This window comes from Helicoverpa zea, chromosome 16, assembly GCF_022581195.2.
Source record: "Helicoverpa zea isolate HzStark_Cry1AcR chromosome 16, ilHelZeax1.1, whole genome shotgun sequence".
Lineage (NCBI taxonomy): Eukaryota > Metazoa > Arthropoda > Insecta > Lepidoptera > Noctuidae > Helicoverpa > Helicoverpa zea.
Window position 1 is genome coordinate 4,736,914 of NC_061467.1, and position 17,665 is coordinate 4,754,578.

The 17,665-nt window shown below is 37.2% G+C and overlaps 1 protein-coding gene across 1 annotated transcript; it reads right to left on the bottom strand.

Moving 5' to 3' along the window:
* Positions 1–517: 517 nt before the first annotated feature.
* LOC124637488 (HEAT repeat-containing protein 6) lies at positions 518–17,368 on the bottom strand. Its single transcript, XM_047173995.1, has 16 exons — positions 17,051–17,368; positions 16,705–16,953; positions 15,959–16,216; positions 15,523–15,732; positions 15,061–15,345; positions 14,561–14,772; positions 13,877–14,106; positions 13,308–13,648; positions 10,812–11,019; positions 10,317–10,480; positions 9,313–9,435; positions 8,179–8,303; positions 6,717–6,804; positions 3,036–3,260; positions 2,580–2,795; positions 518–2,265 (listed from the first exon to the last, which is right to left on the bottom strand). The coding sequence occupies exons 1-16, from the start codon at positions 17,201–17,203 to the stop codon at positions 2,008–2,010; spliced, it is 3,345 nt and encodes a 1,114-aa protein (XP_047029951.1). The 5' UTR covers positions 17,204–17,368; the 3' UTR covers positions 518–2,007.
* Positions 17,369–17,665: the final 297 nt, after the last annotated feature.

Below are 17,665 nucleotides of genomic sequence, written 5' to 3' on the forward strand. Positions count from 1 at the left end.
AAAGAGTGTACTTGCCTACCTAGTTTTCAAATCAGTCCAACAACGAAAAAAGGGTCTTTATTATATTAGTATAGGTAATTAAGTAAATGCATACCTAACACTGGAACTAATCTCAAGACTAATTTCACAACATTATAGAAATAATTGCAATACTATATGTCACTTCAATAAACTAAATATGGGAAAATAAACGCGATCCATAGTGACACTATCACCCGTTGTTCAATAAGTTATCTTCTAAAGCTAAAATTTTCGCTGGTCATTCCTTACATTTTAACGTAACTGCATTAAAGTTTGAGGAATTTTATCTTGAAAATGTAAAGCACTAGTACTCAGCTACATCCGGTTATACCGGAAGATGACCCCGACATAGTTGGGAAAAAGGCTCGGAGGATGGAATTATCTTGAAACTGTGCATAAAGCTGAAGTTTGCATTCTAGTTTATCTGAGTGACTTATTATAGCATCAAGCGGAGATAAGTACACTCCTTTTCGATGACATTAAATAAAACAAAAGCTTCTGTTAAATAATTAAAATAATATTTATTTCGCTAGATTAGTATATAAAAAAAAAACAAAATATAATAAATAATTTTCTTAATTAAAGCAAACTTTAACTTAATTTGATTACAACATTGTTACGCGGTTTTCACAAGGAAAAGCATAGTTTCAGAACATGAACATTTTAATATAATAATTTACTTATTTAAGAGGAAGAACGGCGGAAGTACATACTAATTATAACGTTTCTTCCAACGCATTAGATTTTTCAACTGTCCTAAAAAGCAAAATTGTAAAATGCTTTTGGCTGTTTATAGTCAAACTAATTGTAGTTGTGATAAGAGCCGGATTTAATTAAACCGTAGGTATTCCAATTTATTTTTATCACAATTCAGCACTGGAAACAACCTATCAATAATAAAAAGAAATACTAAAATTAACACTAAGTTCACTGGTGTTATCTCATTATTTTAAAAAAAGGTGCTACTGACATTGTCCTCCGCCTCTTTATATAAAAAAACGTGTTTGTTACATATTCAAGTGACTTTATAAGAGAATACAGATATAATGAAATGTGTATGTAGACTTAGAATTAAGATAAAATTTAAGCGGAAAACGTTGAAATATAGTAAAGTAGCTAAACGGGCAGTATGGCTTAATAACAATGTATAATGCCGATCTTTTTGCTTGATACTTTTTAATAGTCTTAAAATTTAACGTAACGTCTATCGCAATTATAATCCCTTACCAGACAACAGTACACCAGTAAGAACCCTTGGAGTAATAGACCAAACATTCCGATCATTCAATTAATACAAAATTAAACCTTATTTCCTACTACAACAGTGTATACTTTACTTTGTCAATACGACAGAAATATTTGCACAAATACTCCGAGTGACGTGTCGCTATAAAATGTTCCCACATGACTCATTACTTATTGAGACTCACACATTCTTGCAGTTCTTATTTCGAATCAAACTGTATATGCACAAAAGAATGCCTATCCCCCCAATATTCTATCTATTTATTGATTTGCTTATCGGAGATAGAAATTCGACATTAACCCCACACAAGTTTTGTCAAACTATATAAAACTAGCCGTTTTCCCGCGGTCTCACCCGCGTCCCGTGGGAGCTACTGCCCGCACCGGGATAAAATATAGCCTATGTTACTCGCAAATAATATAGCTTTCTAATGGTGAAAGAATATTTAAAATCGTGCCAGTAGTTTTTGAGTTTGTCCATTACAACCAAACAAACAGACAAATAAAGTTTTCCTCTTTATAATATTAGTATAGATATAGATAGAATATTGAACGGTGGTCAACTGAAACGGCGCCCCCCACCACACCATTTACGCACACAAGCAAAACAATATGAACGCAATACATTTTTTTTATGCTAGTGTTAGTGGGGCGAGTCGTTTCATCATAGACAAGCTCTACTACCATTCAGGATGCCCTGTTTTAACGGTTACAATTTTTGTCGAAATCCACATGTTATTATTACATGTCCCATATAAATACATCTTGCAACATACTAAGCGTTTGCATTTGCGTTTCATTCGCCGCACATAAATCAACTGTGACGTACTTGGCTGCCTGCAGTATTCTCAAACACGACGTGTTTTCTGGGGGCAACTTCTGACAAACTTGCCTAAATATGGTCTTGGCGTAGTCGAAGTGGAATACTAGAGGATCGTAGATATCGGAGAGATCTGACGGTGTGAGAAGGCAGCATAAGTGGGCTAGAGTTAGGCATAGCTGGAACAAAAGAGACAGTTTATTATGAAATTGTGGGGTAAAATTGGCAGCTGACTGAATTGTGAATCAGAATGCAAATTATTGACGCAAAAAGATGCTGCAGTGACGTGGGTCTCTGGTTACGAATGAGACATTAAATGACAGGACAGTTTGATGAAAATTCATATGATCACGAAATTCTATTTAAAAACTGAGTACATAATACAGCCGAAAATATATGCAAATTACTTTCTTTTTAAACCACAAATAGAAACTAACCTATAATATAGATATATGTATAACCTACAATATTATATATATCTATTTTTACAAACCTGTTCAGTAAGGTTATCCTTATGCTTGTACTCGTTAAAATCATCAACATCGGCCACATTCTCCATGGCAGCCAGTACTCCCCTCCACACGAGCGCGTAATGTTCGCCATAGTGCGCGCGAGCAGACGGCGCACGTAACGCCGACGCTGCGTTGATGCGAACCTTTAGGTTCTTACACTCTTTCGCTAGAGTACATAGGCTGGAGAACACTAAATTCTGAAAAAAAAAAGAATTTTTCAAATCGGTCCGGGAGTCTTCGAGAAATTGAGAATCTCCTCCTTTTCTGAAATCGGTTAAAAACAAATATTGGGTATTAATAAAGAATTAAAACAAAGAATGACAAAGATAAAAACATAAAGAAAATCTCGATGGGATTTTTTTTGAATATTTAAAACAATACACAAGGGCTATTCTGCTTCCAAAAACATAAATCTTCTGAACTCAATAAATATTTACCTGCCATCCACTAAATCCTGTGAAAAGCTCTTCATTCTTCATAGCATTGCCCATCGCATAGCAGGCGTTCCATCGCACCTTCATATTGTTCACCTTACACGCGCAATCCAAAAGCTTCCTTATTGCCGTCTCGCATAAGGACTTCATTTGCGTGTTCCTTGTTAGGGTCTCATTCTTTATCAAGCGTAGGAGATTCCCAAGACCTCGGGTGGCACTCATTTTTACCTTTAGGGGGAAATGGTAATTGGTTTTAAATAAGAGATGGGAAATAACATAACCGTCAGTTGTTTAGCGTGTATTCCAGGTACATGCTGACGTCATTAGAAATATTGATCGCATGGACATTGAACTATCAGTTTGCAATGTCAAGATATTGATAATTATATCGTGTGTCCATGTTTAGTCTTCATTAGATCAATTTACGAACATGAAATTATGAGCATTGTTCTAAAGTACCCAAACTACTAGGTCATTATTGATTGAAATCTGAATCTAAGCCTTGACCGACAAACTATTTAAATACCATCAGATTAAAAGATAAAGCGATTAGACAAGAGTATCTCTTCAAAATGAGTTCAAAGTTACTAACTGTCCGGTTAACATTAGTTTTAGTTCAACAGAACATCCTGTCCAGATAGCGGGCCTATTAAACTTTCCATTAACTTTGAGATAAGAATGTTTTAATATCAGTGCAAGTTAGATGATAGGGAACACGAGCGAATGGCCAGAGACCTCGTGTTGGTATACTGACCCGAAACTGGTGATTAGCTTTCTATATTTCCATAACAAAATTTTATTTATATTTAGAATTGTCACTATGTAGTAAATGATTCAGTGTAGTAATTAGATAGTAGTATCATTTGTTTATATTTGGCGTGATTTATTGCTGATATAAAAGTCTATAAAGTTGAGATAATCTAAGCAGTGAGTGTATTTGAACTGCAGGCAAATTAGTAAAGATGATATGCGATAACTTTGTATGAGAAGTTGATCTAGAAAACTCTGATATCCAAATGGATGCCATATAAAAATGTATGAACATTTTCTGTCACGATGTGCAACCAGTCAAAAGTATTTCCTTCCTTGCTTACAATATACTATTGTGTGGCAACCGGTAGTGTAATCATTGAGATAAAATCCTCAATGAGATAAAAATGTAATGCTCATATCTATCAGTCCCCCGCAGTTTCGATGGCATTACAGTTTTATGAGCGACCTAATATTATTTAAAAAGTCGTGGTGGCCTAGTGGGTAAAGGACCAATCTCTCAAGTATGAGGGCGCGGGTTCGATCCCAGGTCAGGCAAGTACCAATGCAAGTTTTCTAAGTCTGTATGTACTTTCTAAGTATATCTTAGACACCATTGGCTGTGTTTCGGATGGCACGTTAAACTGTAGGTCCCGGCTGTCATTGAACATCCTTGGCAGTCGTTACGGGTAGTCAGAAGCCAGTAAGTCTGACACCAGTCTAACCAAGGGGTATCGGGTTGCCCGGGTAACTGGGTTGAGGAGGTCAGATAGGCAGTCGCTTCTTGTAAAGCACTGGTACTCAGCTGAATCCGGTTAGACTGGAAGCCGACCCCAACATGATTGGGAAAAAGGCTCGGAGGATGAAGCTGTTTTCCCGTGGGGCGACCCGGGGGAATTTCTTCCTGTACCCCGATATAATATTGATATTACTCAGGAATAGTTACAAAAAGTGAAAGATTTTTTCAAATCGTTTCAGTAGTTTCGGGGCCATTTGGGGCTTTTATATATGTATATTACTATAGATATTGCCCGTATTGTCCCACTTTCATGTATGATCTTTGACGTAGCTACCCATGTCATTGTGAAAATTAACAACAGTTCATGTTGCTAAATACAGTTGAAAATCTAATCATAAACTCTTTGCGTGGTAAAGTTATTAAAAACATTAGACTAAACATGAATGGACCACGACTTTATCACACTGTAACTTAAACAAAAAAAAAACTTTAAAAGAGCGTGACCTTAAAGCTATTTATTTTAGGACAAAAGCAATCCTAAACGATCATGAATCATTCGCGTGATAGTATATCCCACCCAAAACAAAAATGTGAAAGACTGCCAAGTTCGATAATATGGGAATGCTTCGCCTATAAAAGAAGTGAGATCTGAATAAGTACCAAGTTCCATATACATACCTCAGTTAAAAATAGTTGCTTTTTAATGATGTTACTTGGCAAGTTTTCATACACCGTTATAAACCTACTAAACGCAATGAATCAAGTATTTAATTTTCTATTAAAACTTGCCAAGTAACATCATTAAAAAGCAACTATTTTTAACTGAGGTATGTGTATGGAACTTGGTACTTATTCAGATCTCACTTCTTTTATAGGCGAAGCATTCCCATATTATCGAACTTGGCAGTCTTTCACATTTTTGTTTTGGGTGGGATTTCATTTATTTTTGTAAGGTTGTTTATTTTTATTTTTTCTTATGATGAAGTTAGTTAAAGAAATGTCTCATTTATACTATCTTTTAGATTTTTTTATATGCACTATGTTTCTTACAAAGAAATGAACTAGATTAAATAAATGGACTAGATTTACCAACTGACTGACATGACATGTTATCATATATTATGTTCGTGGATCAAAGTTACACATTCGTTATTTTCGAAAGTGATTCACACTTGGCCGTTTTCAGATTTTTTTTACTTTACTTTGACTAAATACAAACCTTTGTACCATTCGAAGATATATTATATAAATATAGATAAATTTAGTAGTTTTAGTTCCTTAGGGGTATAAATTTACACCGGGTATAAAAAACCTTCATTATTTTGAAACCGACTCACACTTGGCCATTTTCAGATTTTTTCCTTTACCTTGACATAAAGACCTACCTCCATGCCAAATTTCAAGTCAATACGACCATTGGAAGTGGTCTAGGTTTTTGATGAGTGAGTCAGTGAATCAGTCAGTCAGTGAGTGTATAGTAAAAATAGCTATTTTCTGACGTCAATATCTCAAGACCTACAATAGGTATATTAATGAAATTTTGTATTTTAGATAAGTGAGGGGGTCTCAACAGATACTAGAAATTTGATATGCATAAATAAAATAGATTTTGAGTTACAGGGGGGTCGAATTTGGCCCGAAATGGTTCGTGTAATATAACCCACGGCCGGTGTGTCGCTTTTTTTGCTCGAACTTGGCGGACACACTGCCGTGTGTCTAGATTTTTCTTTGACCACGCAGACGTATTGTTTTCGTGCGCAAACCACACGCAAGTCTCGATAAGACAAAACATCGCAAATTATTGTATAAACATACTATTTCATCCCCGCAGTCACACTCGCATACTAGGAAACTTCTTTCGGCAACTAAACAAGAAAGTATACCAGAAAACCAGTTATTCCAATATCAAATTTCATCTCAATTGGTTCCGCCGTTTTCCGGTAAAATTTAAACCAACTTTCGCGATTATAGTAGACTTTCCCGCGGTTCCACCTTCGTCCAGTGCTTACTTCTGCCCCGGATAAAATATAGCTTATCTTTCTCGGGAATAGACTAGCTTTCCGTTAGTGAAATAATTTTTCAAATCGATTCAGTACTTTCGAAGCCTTTATCGTACAAACAAGCAAACAAACAAAAAAAAGTTTCCTCTTTATAATATTAGTGTGATACAATATTATATACGTGGTAAGGGTTACCTTATCATTGTCCGCGGCGCACTCTATGCTGACCTCTAGCAAGCGAACCAGGAGGGCGTCGTCTATGTCGTCACATTCCGGCTCCTCTCTGTTTTATTAAAAAGGTATTTTTTTTTTTTAAATGTCTATTGGACCATGCACGAGGAAAGTTATGGTTTATCATACTATTATTACCTATATGGAAAATTTAGACTCGACATCGACTCGTGTGTCGAAAAAATATAGGAACAAACAGAGGTATTTAATGTAAGAATTAAATCAAATACATGAGCTTTTGAATCAGCAACACACATATACATACGCCACTCTATTATAAAATGTGGAACTAGGCTTAAACCATGGTTCCGAACAAAGTTATTGGGCTTAAGCTAGTACAAAAGCAGGTAGTTTTTAAGACAACTTTTTATAACAAGGTGGAATGAGTTAAAGAGTAAGAAAGCTTAAAAATGGACGACCATGAACTCAATGAATTATGGGGCTTATAATTTTTATGCAAATAAAGAACAAAACATTAAGCGTAAATTATAAAGTTTAATTGGATTTTCAGCAAATTGCTTGGATAAAAGATACTAACTCCGTGTGTAAATAGTTACGTCAAGCAACTACAGATTACTTTTTGCACTTCGCCTGTGTATTTGATCTATGACATTTATTTGGTGGTTTCCATTATGAAGTAATACGTAGGTAGGTGGACAGATAATGTTTTCAGTTGATGTCACATTTTCAACTTTACTCCTTAAGATATAAAGACTAGCCGTAGTTATCTTTTTATTTAAATTGTCTCAACTGTAGCTTGATGACAAATTGATGTGTTACAATCAATATTATATCTGCCAAATTAATCCGTTTGTTGATGATCTAATTCTAAATCGACATCTAATGAATGCTAAAATACCAGCTATTTAAGGACCTATGCACACCACGTTTTTTAAACGCGCCGTCGACGCGCGTTTTGGGAACGCGCGTCGCCGGCGCGTTTTTATCCTGCAGAGCAGTTTGTTGTCGTTTGTATCGATACAAACGCGCGGCACCGGCGCGTCTGTATCGATACAAACGCGCGTTTGCATCGCGTCTGCATCACTACAAACGCGCGTCGACGGCGCGTTTTTATCCTGCAGTGCAGGTTGTTGTCCTTTGTATCGATGCAAACGCGCGTCACCGGCGCGTCTGTATCGATACACACGCGCGGCACCGGCGCGTCTGTATCGATACACACGCGCGTTTGCATCGCGTCTGTATCGCTACACACGCGCGTCTGTATTTATACAGGTGTGCAAAGGTCTACAGGCTGCGTCTGACTCGCGTGCGTATCTCGTCTGTATCGATACAAACGCGCGTCGACGGCGCGTTTAAAAAACGCGGTGTGCATAGGCCCTAAAACCTCCTTGCACAGTTTTGATATTCCCGCCAGATCACAAAAAAATACTGGCTGGATTCTAAATTCAAATAGAGCAGAACTTACAAGTTTAAAACTAAAGCGTCACAAAGGTTGCCAAGAGCCCAGGCCGCTTTGATCCTCACAACCAGAATAGGTTCAGCTAAGGCACGAAGTATATTCTCTCCGCAATCACTTACAAAGCAGATATCCTGAAATAAAACAATTATTATGAACTCATAGAATATTATTTTGTCTAGTATGAAAAGCTGGTCGTAAACAAAAGATTGTTGCGCAGTAATGCAAAATATCGTGTAGTGTTTCTAAAGAGGTTTGATTAGCGTAGTCACTTTTGGAATTTCTCTTTTGTCTTGGGTACTACCACTACAGCACGAAGTGCGAATACGCCTTGTTCTAAAGCTAGGTGTAGATGGTCACATGTGTATAACTCTTTATGTACTTTGTATTTACTCCTCCATGTACTACCCTTATGTACTTCTATAAATACTTTCTTATACTTTATTTTAAATCTGTGCAAATAAATGAAAGTTCAAACTGTTCAAAGACTACGACGCCATATAGTGGTTCAATTGGACAATTGACCTAATTCTGCGACCATGAGTTGTTATGATATACAATGCTTATGTAGGCCTCATACGTAGGTAAAAACTGTTTTTTTTTCTGTCTATCCTTTCGATGATTATTATTGAAGATGTTTGTTTGTCACTAAACTGAGATCATTTTGGGATAACCATAGTTCTCAATCCGTAACCACGGAACTAATACAAGTACCTAATGACCAGATGAAAATCTTACACCTTCTTGTCCTTACAAGCGTTGTTGACTGTTTCGTCATCAGCAGCAACGAAAGTTTATTCGTTTTAGCTTGTTCGTTTTAAAATATCGAAAACACCTTTTATCTTTTACAAAAAGCTGAATTATGTAAATATCCAGACTTTAAGTTTTTTGTGTGAAATCATTAAGGACCCGTCCAGCAGTGACTACACTGGGAGGAAGTGCGGAGAACTTTGAATATCAAGGCTATGGTCTTTCAAATCATTCCGTGAACAGTATCTAGTACCTAACTAGTTACAAGAACAGTATTGTGTATCACTTCACGAGCCGATCAGCAACGTGCAGCATAGCACTTGTACGCGACGCTATATAAATATCCAGTACCTAACTAGTAAATAATACAAGAACAGTATTGTGTATACTTACTTCTCTCAGAGTCCGGTACATGACGAGCATAGCCAGCGCCCGCACCGCGGCTGCGCGCACCGTCGCCTCCTCGTCACTGCACGAGCCGATCAGCAACGTGCAGCATAGCACTTGTACCCGTCGCTGTATAAATAAAATAAACCTTTTTAGAAATCCTTATTTATTTACTAATGTTATAAATGCGTGTTCACCTTTCACGCAAGAATTTCTGCATGGATTTCGATGAGACTTATTTGTAGCTTGTGGATCAGAATAACATAGAGGCTACTTTTATCAGATTGTGGGAAACAGCTCCCTCAGGAAGCAGATGAAACAGCGCGAGGAAAAATCTATTCCAAATAATTTGGCAAGTTTAATTCAATTTCATGTACATCACGAACCAAAAATGTATCGACATCAAAAATCATCTTTACCACAAAACTGACGTTAATCCATAAACGCGCTTATTTTAACATTTGCAATATATATTTTTGGAATGATTTTTCAAAACCAAACTGTGACGTGCGCGTGGTTCGACCCTTAACACCACTATCTCTAATAACAGTAAAGCATGTCTGAACTTTTAAATATAAAACGTGTACACGTTTATAAAGCGTGATCAAATGACGTACCTACTCTTCTTTTATTCTACTATATTCTTAGTAGCTAAATCGAAACCGCGCGAATCGATCGATCATAAAGTTAAGCAACGCTTGGCGCGCTCTCGGTCCGTGGATGGGTGACCGTTTTGTCATAACGGGTTCTTCCGTGTTTCGGATGGCAGGATAAATAGCAGGTCCCAGCTGTCTTATTCAACAACCATTCTAGTCTAACCCTAGGGTTGCCCGGGTAACTGGGTTAAGGAGGTCAAATAGGCAGTCACTCCTTGTAAAATACTGGTACTCAGCTTCATTCTTGTCTAAGGAAGCCGACCCCAACATAGTTAGGAAAAGGCTCGGCAGATGATGAAAGGACGTACTATTAGACAAATCCTTCTAAAATTTCATTTGGAGTTCCGAACTTACGGGTAATTCTTTAAATGATCTCTCCCCTATGTTGGCGATGCAGTCACAGACGACGGCCTTAGCTGGCGAGGTCTCGTGGCACTGCAGGACGGTAGACAGTGGCATCACCAACTTCTCCCACATGTATACGCAGTGGCTTAATGGCGGTGATCTGTCTATTTGCTCTGGAAGATGAATAGGTTGATTGTAGAAGTTGTTTTCTACGTGATTCCGAGGCATAATGTTTTTTACAAATTACTACGTTACTTTGTTAATGTTATCTGTTTTTGGAAAAAATGCAGCGACGAATTCGAGAAATTCAGTTACGAGGTGTCAAAAAATATCCTTATTAGCATGTCACCAGTTACAACCTTTCAAATAAAATGTCACCCAATTCGAAACAGCAGTTTTACCAGTAACAGTAACAATTACCAACAGAAGTATACATTCGAACTCACACAATTAAAATTCACAAATACCACCCGCACACAAAACAAAAAAATAATAAATTCATACCCAATTTCTGCAATCCATCTCCAATAATACTAATAGCGCTAGCTGACTGCATCACCACATCCTGATGCTCATGTTGTAGCATCTCGCTTAGAATATCACCCAGCAATGTAACGTGAGAGTGAAGGAGTTCTTGAAGATGGTGGAACGCCACTGCAGATAACACTTGTAGGGATTCCAGGATTATTGGTATCGCTGATGGTTTTATTCTCTGGAAGAAGGGTAAGTATGATTTTAAGCCAGTTGATGCATGGTAGGTCTATTTGCACGGGGGTTAACTAATAGATACTGTAGTTTTGTTTGGTTATTCAATGAAGGTAGTTCCAAAGATAGAGAGATGTGTACTATGTGTCATAACCTTAACAATAATTTATTAAACAAATTCAATGTGGCTGTCATGAAACAGTCATTACGGGAGCGTTTCTTTGGCCGCCTGAATAAGGTTCTAAAAAGTTCCTTATCAGGCGGCAACAAGGTTCGTGCCTATAATGGTTGGGTCATGCCAGTCCTGATGTACTCCTTCGGCATACTCAAATGGACTCAAACTGAATTGGATGCCTTGGATAAGAGAATCCGCACACTGGTGACCGCAGAACGAATGCACACGATCGTCGGTAATGAGACTGTACATCCCACGGAAATGTGGAGGCCGAGGCTTTTTAAATGCAAAGACGCTCCACAACCGTGAGGTGTGCAGTCTCAGAGAATATCTTCTCAAAAGCGACGTGGATATGCATCGTGATATGGTAACAGTGGACAAAGAACTCACCCTGCTATCGTTGGCAAAAGAGAACTGGCGCAGACCTGTGGTACTAACTACCCATGATCGCAAGGAGGTATGGCAGAGCAAACAGCTACACGGAAGCTTCTTCGGGGCTCTTCATGGCCCTGATGTAGACTTCAATGCGTCCGTAGCTTGGCTACGCTTCGGTGACCTATTTGGAGAAACCGAAGGGTTTGTATGTGCAATTATGGACGAAGTTATCCTGAGGAATAACTACCGGAGATATATTATGAAAGATGGGACGGTTGACATATGTCGGGCATGTCACCATCCGGGTGAGTCTATCAGACATATTATATCTGGTTGTTCTCGTTTGGCTAACGGAGAATATTTGCACAGGCATAACCAAGTGGCCAAGATCATCCACCAGCAGCTTGCTCTGCAATACAAAGTTGTAGATCTTGAGGTACCGTACTACAGGTAGGCGCCCGACCCAGTCCTCGAAAAGGACCATATCACGTTGTACTGGGATCGATCTATCATCACTGACAGAAGCCCTGTACCCGATATAGGTGGCCATCTATTTTTTATATTTTTAAATGTTTTTTTATTTTTTATATTTAAAACTAATATTTAAAAATATAAATTATATGTTCAAAAATAAAAAAATGTTAAACTACCATTTATTAAACAAAAAATCTTATATATTTATATTTATGTAAGTCTGGGTTATTAGTTGGCTGTTTTTGCTGGACACTTTTAGATACTTCATGGATAAAGACGTAATTATGCAGCAATAATTTATCCCAGCAATGCTGCTTGTCCCTTTGAACTAAAATTACTACTAATTGACAACTCATTGTTGACAAGTCAATTGATTTATAAGACAACAGTTTAATCAAGGCTTCGTGAGCTAAATATAGAGTTACGATCTGACGCCGTTTGCCGTGCCCCCTGTAAGTTGATAATAAATCAATCGTTTGCCTTAAGTGGACCATCGTCATTTAACAGCTTATAAATACAAATTGATATTATCGATCTTCAATAGAATCTTGATACGTTAAAGAGTGTTTCAAATTGTGATTAGTCATTCAAAAGTCTTAAATAATCGCTTGTTTAGAAAAATATGAACCAAAAAGTTACTTATAATGGTCACTAATTATGTTTTTTTTTTATTCTTTTGCACACCAATTTTGATATGTTAGATTAATTTCAAAACAAATAATATTTACAGTTTATAACCAGATTACTCGTACCCATAAGTCAAAATCCAGTAATAACCAGTATTCAGATATTTACAAGTAAAAATCCGGATTTTTAACACTGGTATCCAGTTTTAACAAGAACGTTGATAACCAAGTTCACCCTAAATAAAAGTTAACAAACGAAATGTAGGCAACCGGATTATGTTTACAGTGCTATTTATTATCAGAAATATAAACATTACCTACGAAAATACTTTTGGTAAGGTAGCGGAGGTTTATGTGGATGAGTTAGTAGGTAATATAACGGCTACAATAAATAGGTACTTTTGGTAAACACCTACAATTTATTTTTGTATGCCTCAAAATCTTTTTCTATAAAAAATATAAACTTAACTATCCCTATTTCATTGGTGCGAGGCTCTAATGAGCACTGTGACCATGCCCATAACCCTAATTTACTTGTAGCATCATACTTATTTCTTCTTTTTATGGACAAAGCCCCTATCCTATGTAATGTTTTAACCTTATATACTTCTACTTAACTAGTACCTACCAAAATAAAAAACTCACCACAACTTCATTTCCTCTAAAAATCCAGCCCATATTCTTGAAGCAGATATCCAAAATCCAGCTTCTGAAGTAATGGCCTTCCTCTACTTCTTTCTCGCCAATTTTAACCTGATGTTCAACAGCGGTAAACATTTCATCGTCAGAGTATCCTTCTTCGAAGTCATCACATTCCTCTGCATCAATTTTGTGGGTAGTAAAAGTTACTTTGGAAGAGCTCATGGAAGTTGTTATTTTGGAAGCCACTGCATCTTTTTCAACTGCTTTTAAAACTTCGTCCACTTTGGGATCGACGGAAAGAACGCATCCCATTGTGATTAAGGCACCGACTTGTAGTGTAACATCTGAAATTTTATTTTGTCTATAGAGGGCAAGAAAGTTATCTGACAAACCAGTCAATACATAGGGCCGAGGATGAAAATGTGGAATATCGAACTTATTGCTCAAGATCGAAAGAAGTGGAAAAACCATATGCAAGTCCGTCCTTGGTAAGGGATAACAAGATGTCATCATCATCTATCTTAGGGATTATAGGAACGGTAATTCTGCCGTTTAAGTGATAGGACACTTACCTCTATGCACCAAAAACTTCCTAGTTGACATAACGAGTTGACTGATAAGTCCCTCCTTCATCTTATGATAGGGCGTGGCCTGCACTAACGCAGCGCAACATTTTAACGCGACTATGATCACCGCGTGACTTCTCTCGCTGTCCAGAATACTGGTGAACACCTTGTGAAGACATGTGATCATGTAGCCGAGAGATTCCGAAAACGGGATGAAAGAGGATCTATCCTTTTTACTGAAATTTAATTTTGATAAAATGATAATGTAAATAAAATTTTAAAATGTGTAGGTAGGTATATGATATGATATATATGATGACACAAACAGTATAAAAAGGCTATTTTTGCATTTTGCAGAATTTTGTACTGATACTTCTGCGGCCATATTGCTCGCAGAGCGGATGGCCGATGGGGTCGAAAAGTGCTGGAGTGGAGACCACGGACTAGTAAGCGCAGCGTAGGACGTCCACCATTAAGGTGGTCAGACGACCTTATAAAAGTCGCCGGAAGACGCTGGATGCAGGTCGCCTCATCAGGTATCTGTGGAGATCTAAGGGGGAGGCCTATGTTCAGCAGTGGCCGTCCTATGGCTGTGATGATGATGATGATGATAATGACTACTGCGGTATACTGAAGGCGCAATTTTCCTTCTATCAATGTATCTTTCACAGAAAATACAGTTTGTCTTACCTACTCTCAGCATGAGACAAAAATATCCTGGACCTAGACAGCAGTGCCAACATGACACTTAGAACACTTGCTCGACTGCTGGCAATGGGGTCCGTCACAGCACAGTATGCCAATGTCTTCTTAGCCGAGGCACTGGCTGACCAATTGACGGGATCCGGCGAATCAGGCAAAAGCGCCCACCAGTAACCAAATATTTCACGCTTTTGTTTTACCTGAAATTTTTCGTTTCATATAGGTATTTATTTTTTATATCGTTTATTAGGTACACCACATACATTTTTACATGTTTGATCTTAAAAGTAGGTGACATAATGGACGATCTTATCACTAAGATTAATTGATCTAGATAATTGGCATGCTTTCCAATTAACGGTTGTGGTGATGTGGGATATTAGAAAGCTTGTTTCCAACAGTGGACCAATATTAGTATTCATGAAGAATTTATAACCTATGCCTGAATAAGTTATTGTGGTTTTAGGATTTGTATCACTCACACTTACTTTAACCAAAACCAACAGCAGGTTAGAAGCACTTTGCCTAACTCTAGACTTCAACGCAATCAGTTTAACTTCTCTGCTATTCTCCACATCAGACATGTCAGAATCACTAGTCAATGCCCAGGTGTTCTTGGCTTTTTGAGGCTCCAAGTAGTTCCGACTTGCCGGCTTGTAAGCAGAATTATTTTCAAAATTGTCAACGTCCTTCATGAGACTGTGGTCCGACACCGGGATTTCCTTCTTTAAGCTTTCTATTGCATTATTTCTTTGTTTGCGCAGTTTTTGTTTCTGTAATTTGGAAAATCGTTTTAGTATAAGTACATACAGTTGGCATTAGTGAGTCCTCCATATTACTTACATAAATTACAAGGTTCAATGATTTGAATACAATGATTAATTCTTTTACTAATATAATCCCTTATTTATGGAGATTCCTGTGACTTGGTACACAAAAGTTATATTTACCTTTCCACCCTTTGGATTAGGAGTTCGGACCTCCGGCACCATAGCTATGGACTGTTGGGCAGGCATTATTTTCTCAGGTGGGCCAGTCTGGGTGACAAGTCCATAGAGTATGAAGTATCTGCAGATCCCTATCACCTCCGGCAGAGGTATGTTTATGTTGAGATCATTGAAATACAGTTGTGATAGAACCCTCAATGCAGATATTACTACCTGTAATCAAAATATATGTTGCTTTTAAACCTTAGTTACAATAGCGTGTGTCATAGTCTTAAGCAAAAAATAATAATTACGTAATTTATTAATTTCTATGACTCAATATTTTTTCTTCCACTTCTTACTTTCCAAAGATAAGTAGTAAAAGATTTGCGTGTTAAAAATTTTAATCAGTAGAAAATAATGGCAAAATTTCAATAAATGTAACAGATTCATAACGTACCTTACAATACAGAAATTCATCTTGAGATTTGGAATAACCTTTCATTAAAAACTTAACAACTATTTCAGAGATTAGCTCTTTGAGTGCCAGAGCCACAATTGTTTCATTTTTACCATCATCTGTAGTTGAAATAATGCATATAATACATTTTAACACCATCAAAGGAATTTGTAAACTGTTTTGAACTTTCAGCTCAGTCTTAGTTGAATCAATTAGCTTTGTGAGAATTCCTTGATTTCCTATTAGCTGTTCCGTGAACTGTAAAATAAAATAATTATTACAAATGCTAAGCTGAAAAAAGTCGTGGTGGCCTAGTGGGCAAAGAACCAACCTCTCGAGTATGAAGGCGCGGGTTCGATTCCAGGTCAGGCAAGTACCAATGCAACTTTTCTAAGTTTGTATGTACTTTCTAAGTATATCTTAGACACCAATGACTGTGTTTCGGATGGCATGTTAAACTGTAGGTCCCGGCTGTCATTGAACATCCTTGGCAGTCGTTACGGGTAGTCAGAAGCCAGTAAGTCTGACACCAGTCTAACCAAGGGGTATCGGGTTGCCCGGGTAACTGGGTTGAGGAGGTCAGATAGGCAGTCGCTTCTTGTAAAGCACCGGTACTCAGCTGAATCCAGTTAGACTGGAAGCCGACCCCAACATAGTTGGGAAAAGGCTCGGAGGATAGAAATGCTAAGCTGCAAAAGTTTGCAGTCAATCACAGCAGAATCTATGGTTAGGATATAAAGACTCACCTTATGGCTTGCATTTGGATAAGACTGCAAGATACACTGCAGACTATGAAGAATATCAGGCAACACAATATCTGTGCACTTCCTCATGCATTCAATGTGCCATGAAATAACTTTCCATAAGTAATCAGTTTCAAACTGTAAGTTTTGTTTTGTTATTACACTGTTTATTAGATGTGATGCTTTAGCCGCTAAGAACTCATCTGCCGGCTTCACGTTTAGGCAAAGAGCTGTTATTAAGGCTGCAGCGTCCTGGAAAATATGTAATTATTTTAAATAGAGTCATTGTTTAATTGAAAACTTTGTTTTTGAAGTGCAAGATGTGTTACAGATAACCTATGAAACTTACATGTTTCCGTACAAATAAATCCACTTTATATGGCTTTGCATTCAACTCATCTATTAGTTTATTAGCTTTTTCTCTACTGAATTCTTTTAAATACAATAGATTACAAAGTTCGCCACATATTGTAGAAAAACTCTGAGTATGTGTAGTATTCATGTTTTTATTTAATTAGAGAAACTTATGCCGTGGACAGTCATTAAATTTCCAAAATTGATGAGTTTATAATGCTTAAAACATCTTATAATAGCGTTTAAATCAATATTATTTTGGGTAATTAGTAAAATCATAACAGATGTATCAGATTTTTGTGTTTATGACTTCAGTGACAGTACATCACACATGTTTGACACTCGTAGCATTTGACATTGATACATTGTGACAATGCTGACAGATAAAATTCGTTTGTAAACTGCGAAAGATTTTCAAATTCAAATTCAAATTCAAAGTCTTTATTGCGAACTAAGTGGTATAAAAGGATCTTATAACTAGGTACGTACTTAGGACTTAGTTGCCCGTTAAGGCATTGCAATTTATTAACTTATTTATATACATTAACATTAGGTTCCTATGTTACTACTTATAAATAAAACTAATTACTATTACAGAACTAAATTTAGT

Excerpts from the sequence above, each read along its gene's own strand:
- LOC124637488 (XM_047173995.1), bottom strand. The coding sequence starts at position 17,203 with ATGAATACTACACATACTCAGAGTTTTTCTACAATATGTGGCGAACTT. Across the intron at positions 8,304-9,312 it reads TGTACCGGACTCTGAGAGAA|GATATCTGCTTTGTAAGTGA; the intron begins GTAAGTATACAC and ends GTTTTATTTCAG. Across the intron at positions 6,805-8,178 it reads GACGCTTTAGTTTTAAACTT|AGAGGAGCCGGAATGTGACG; the intron begins GTAAGTTCTGCT and ends TTAATAAAACAG.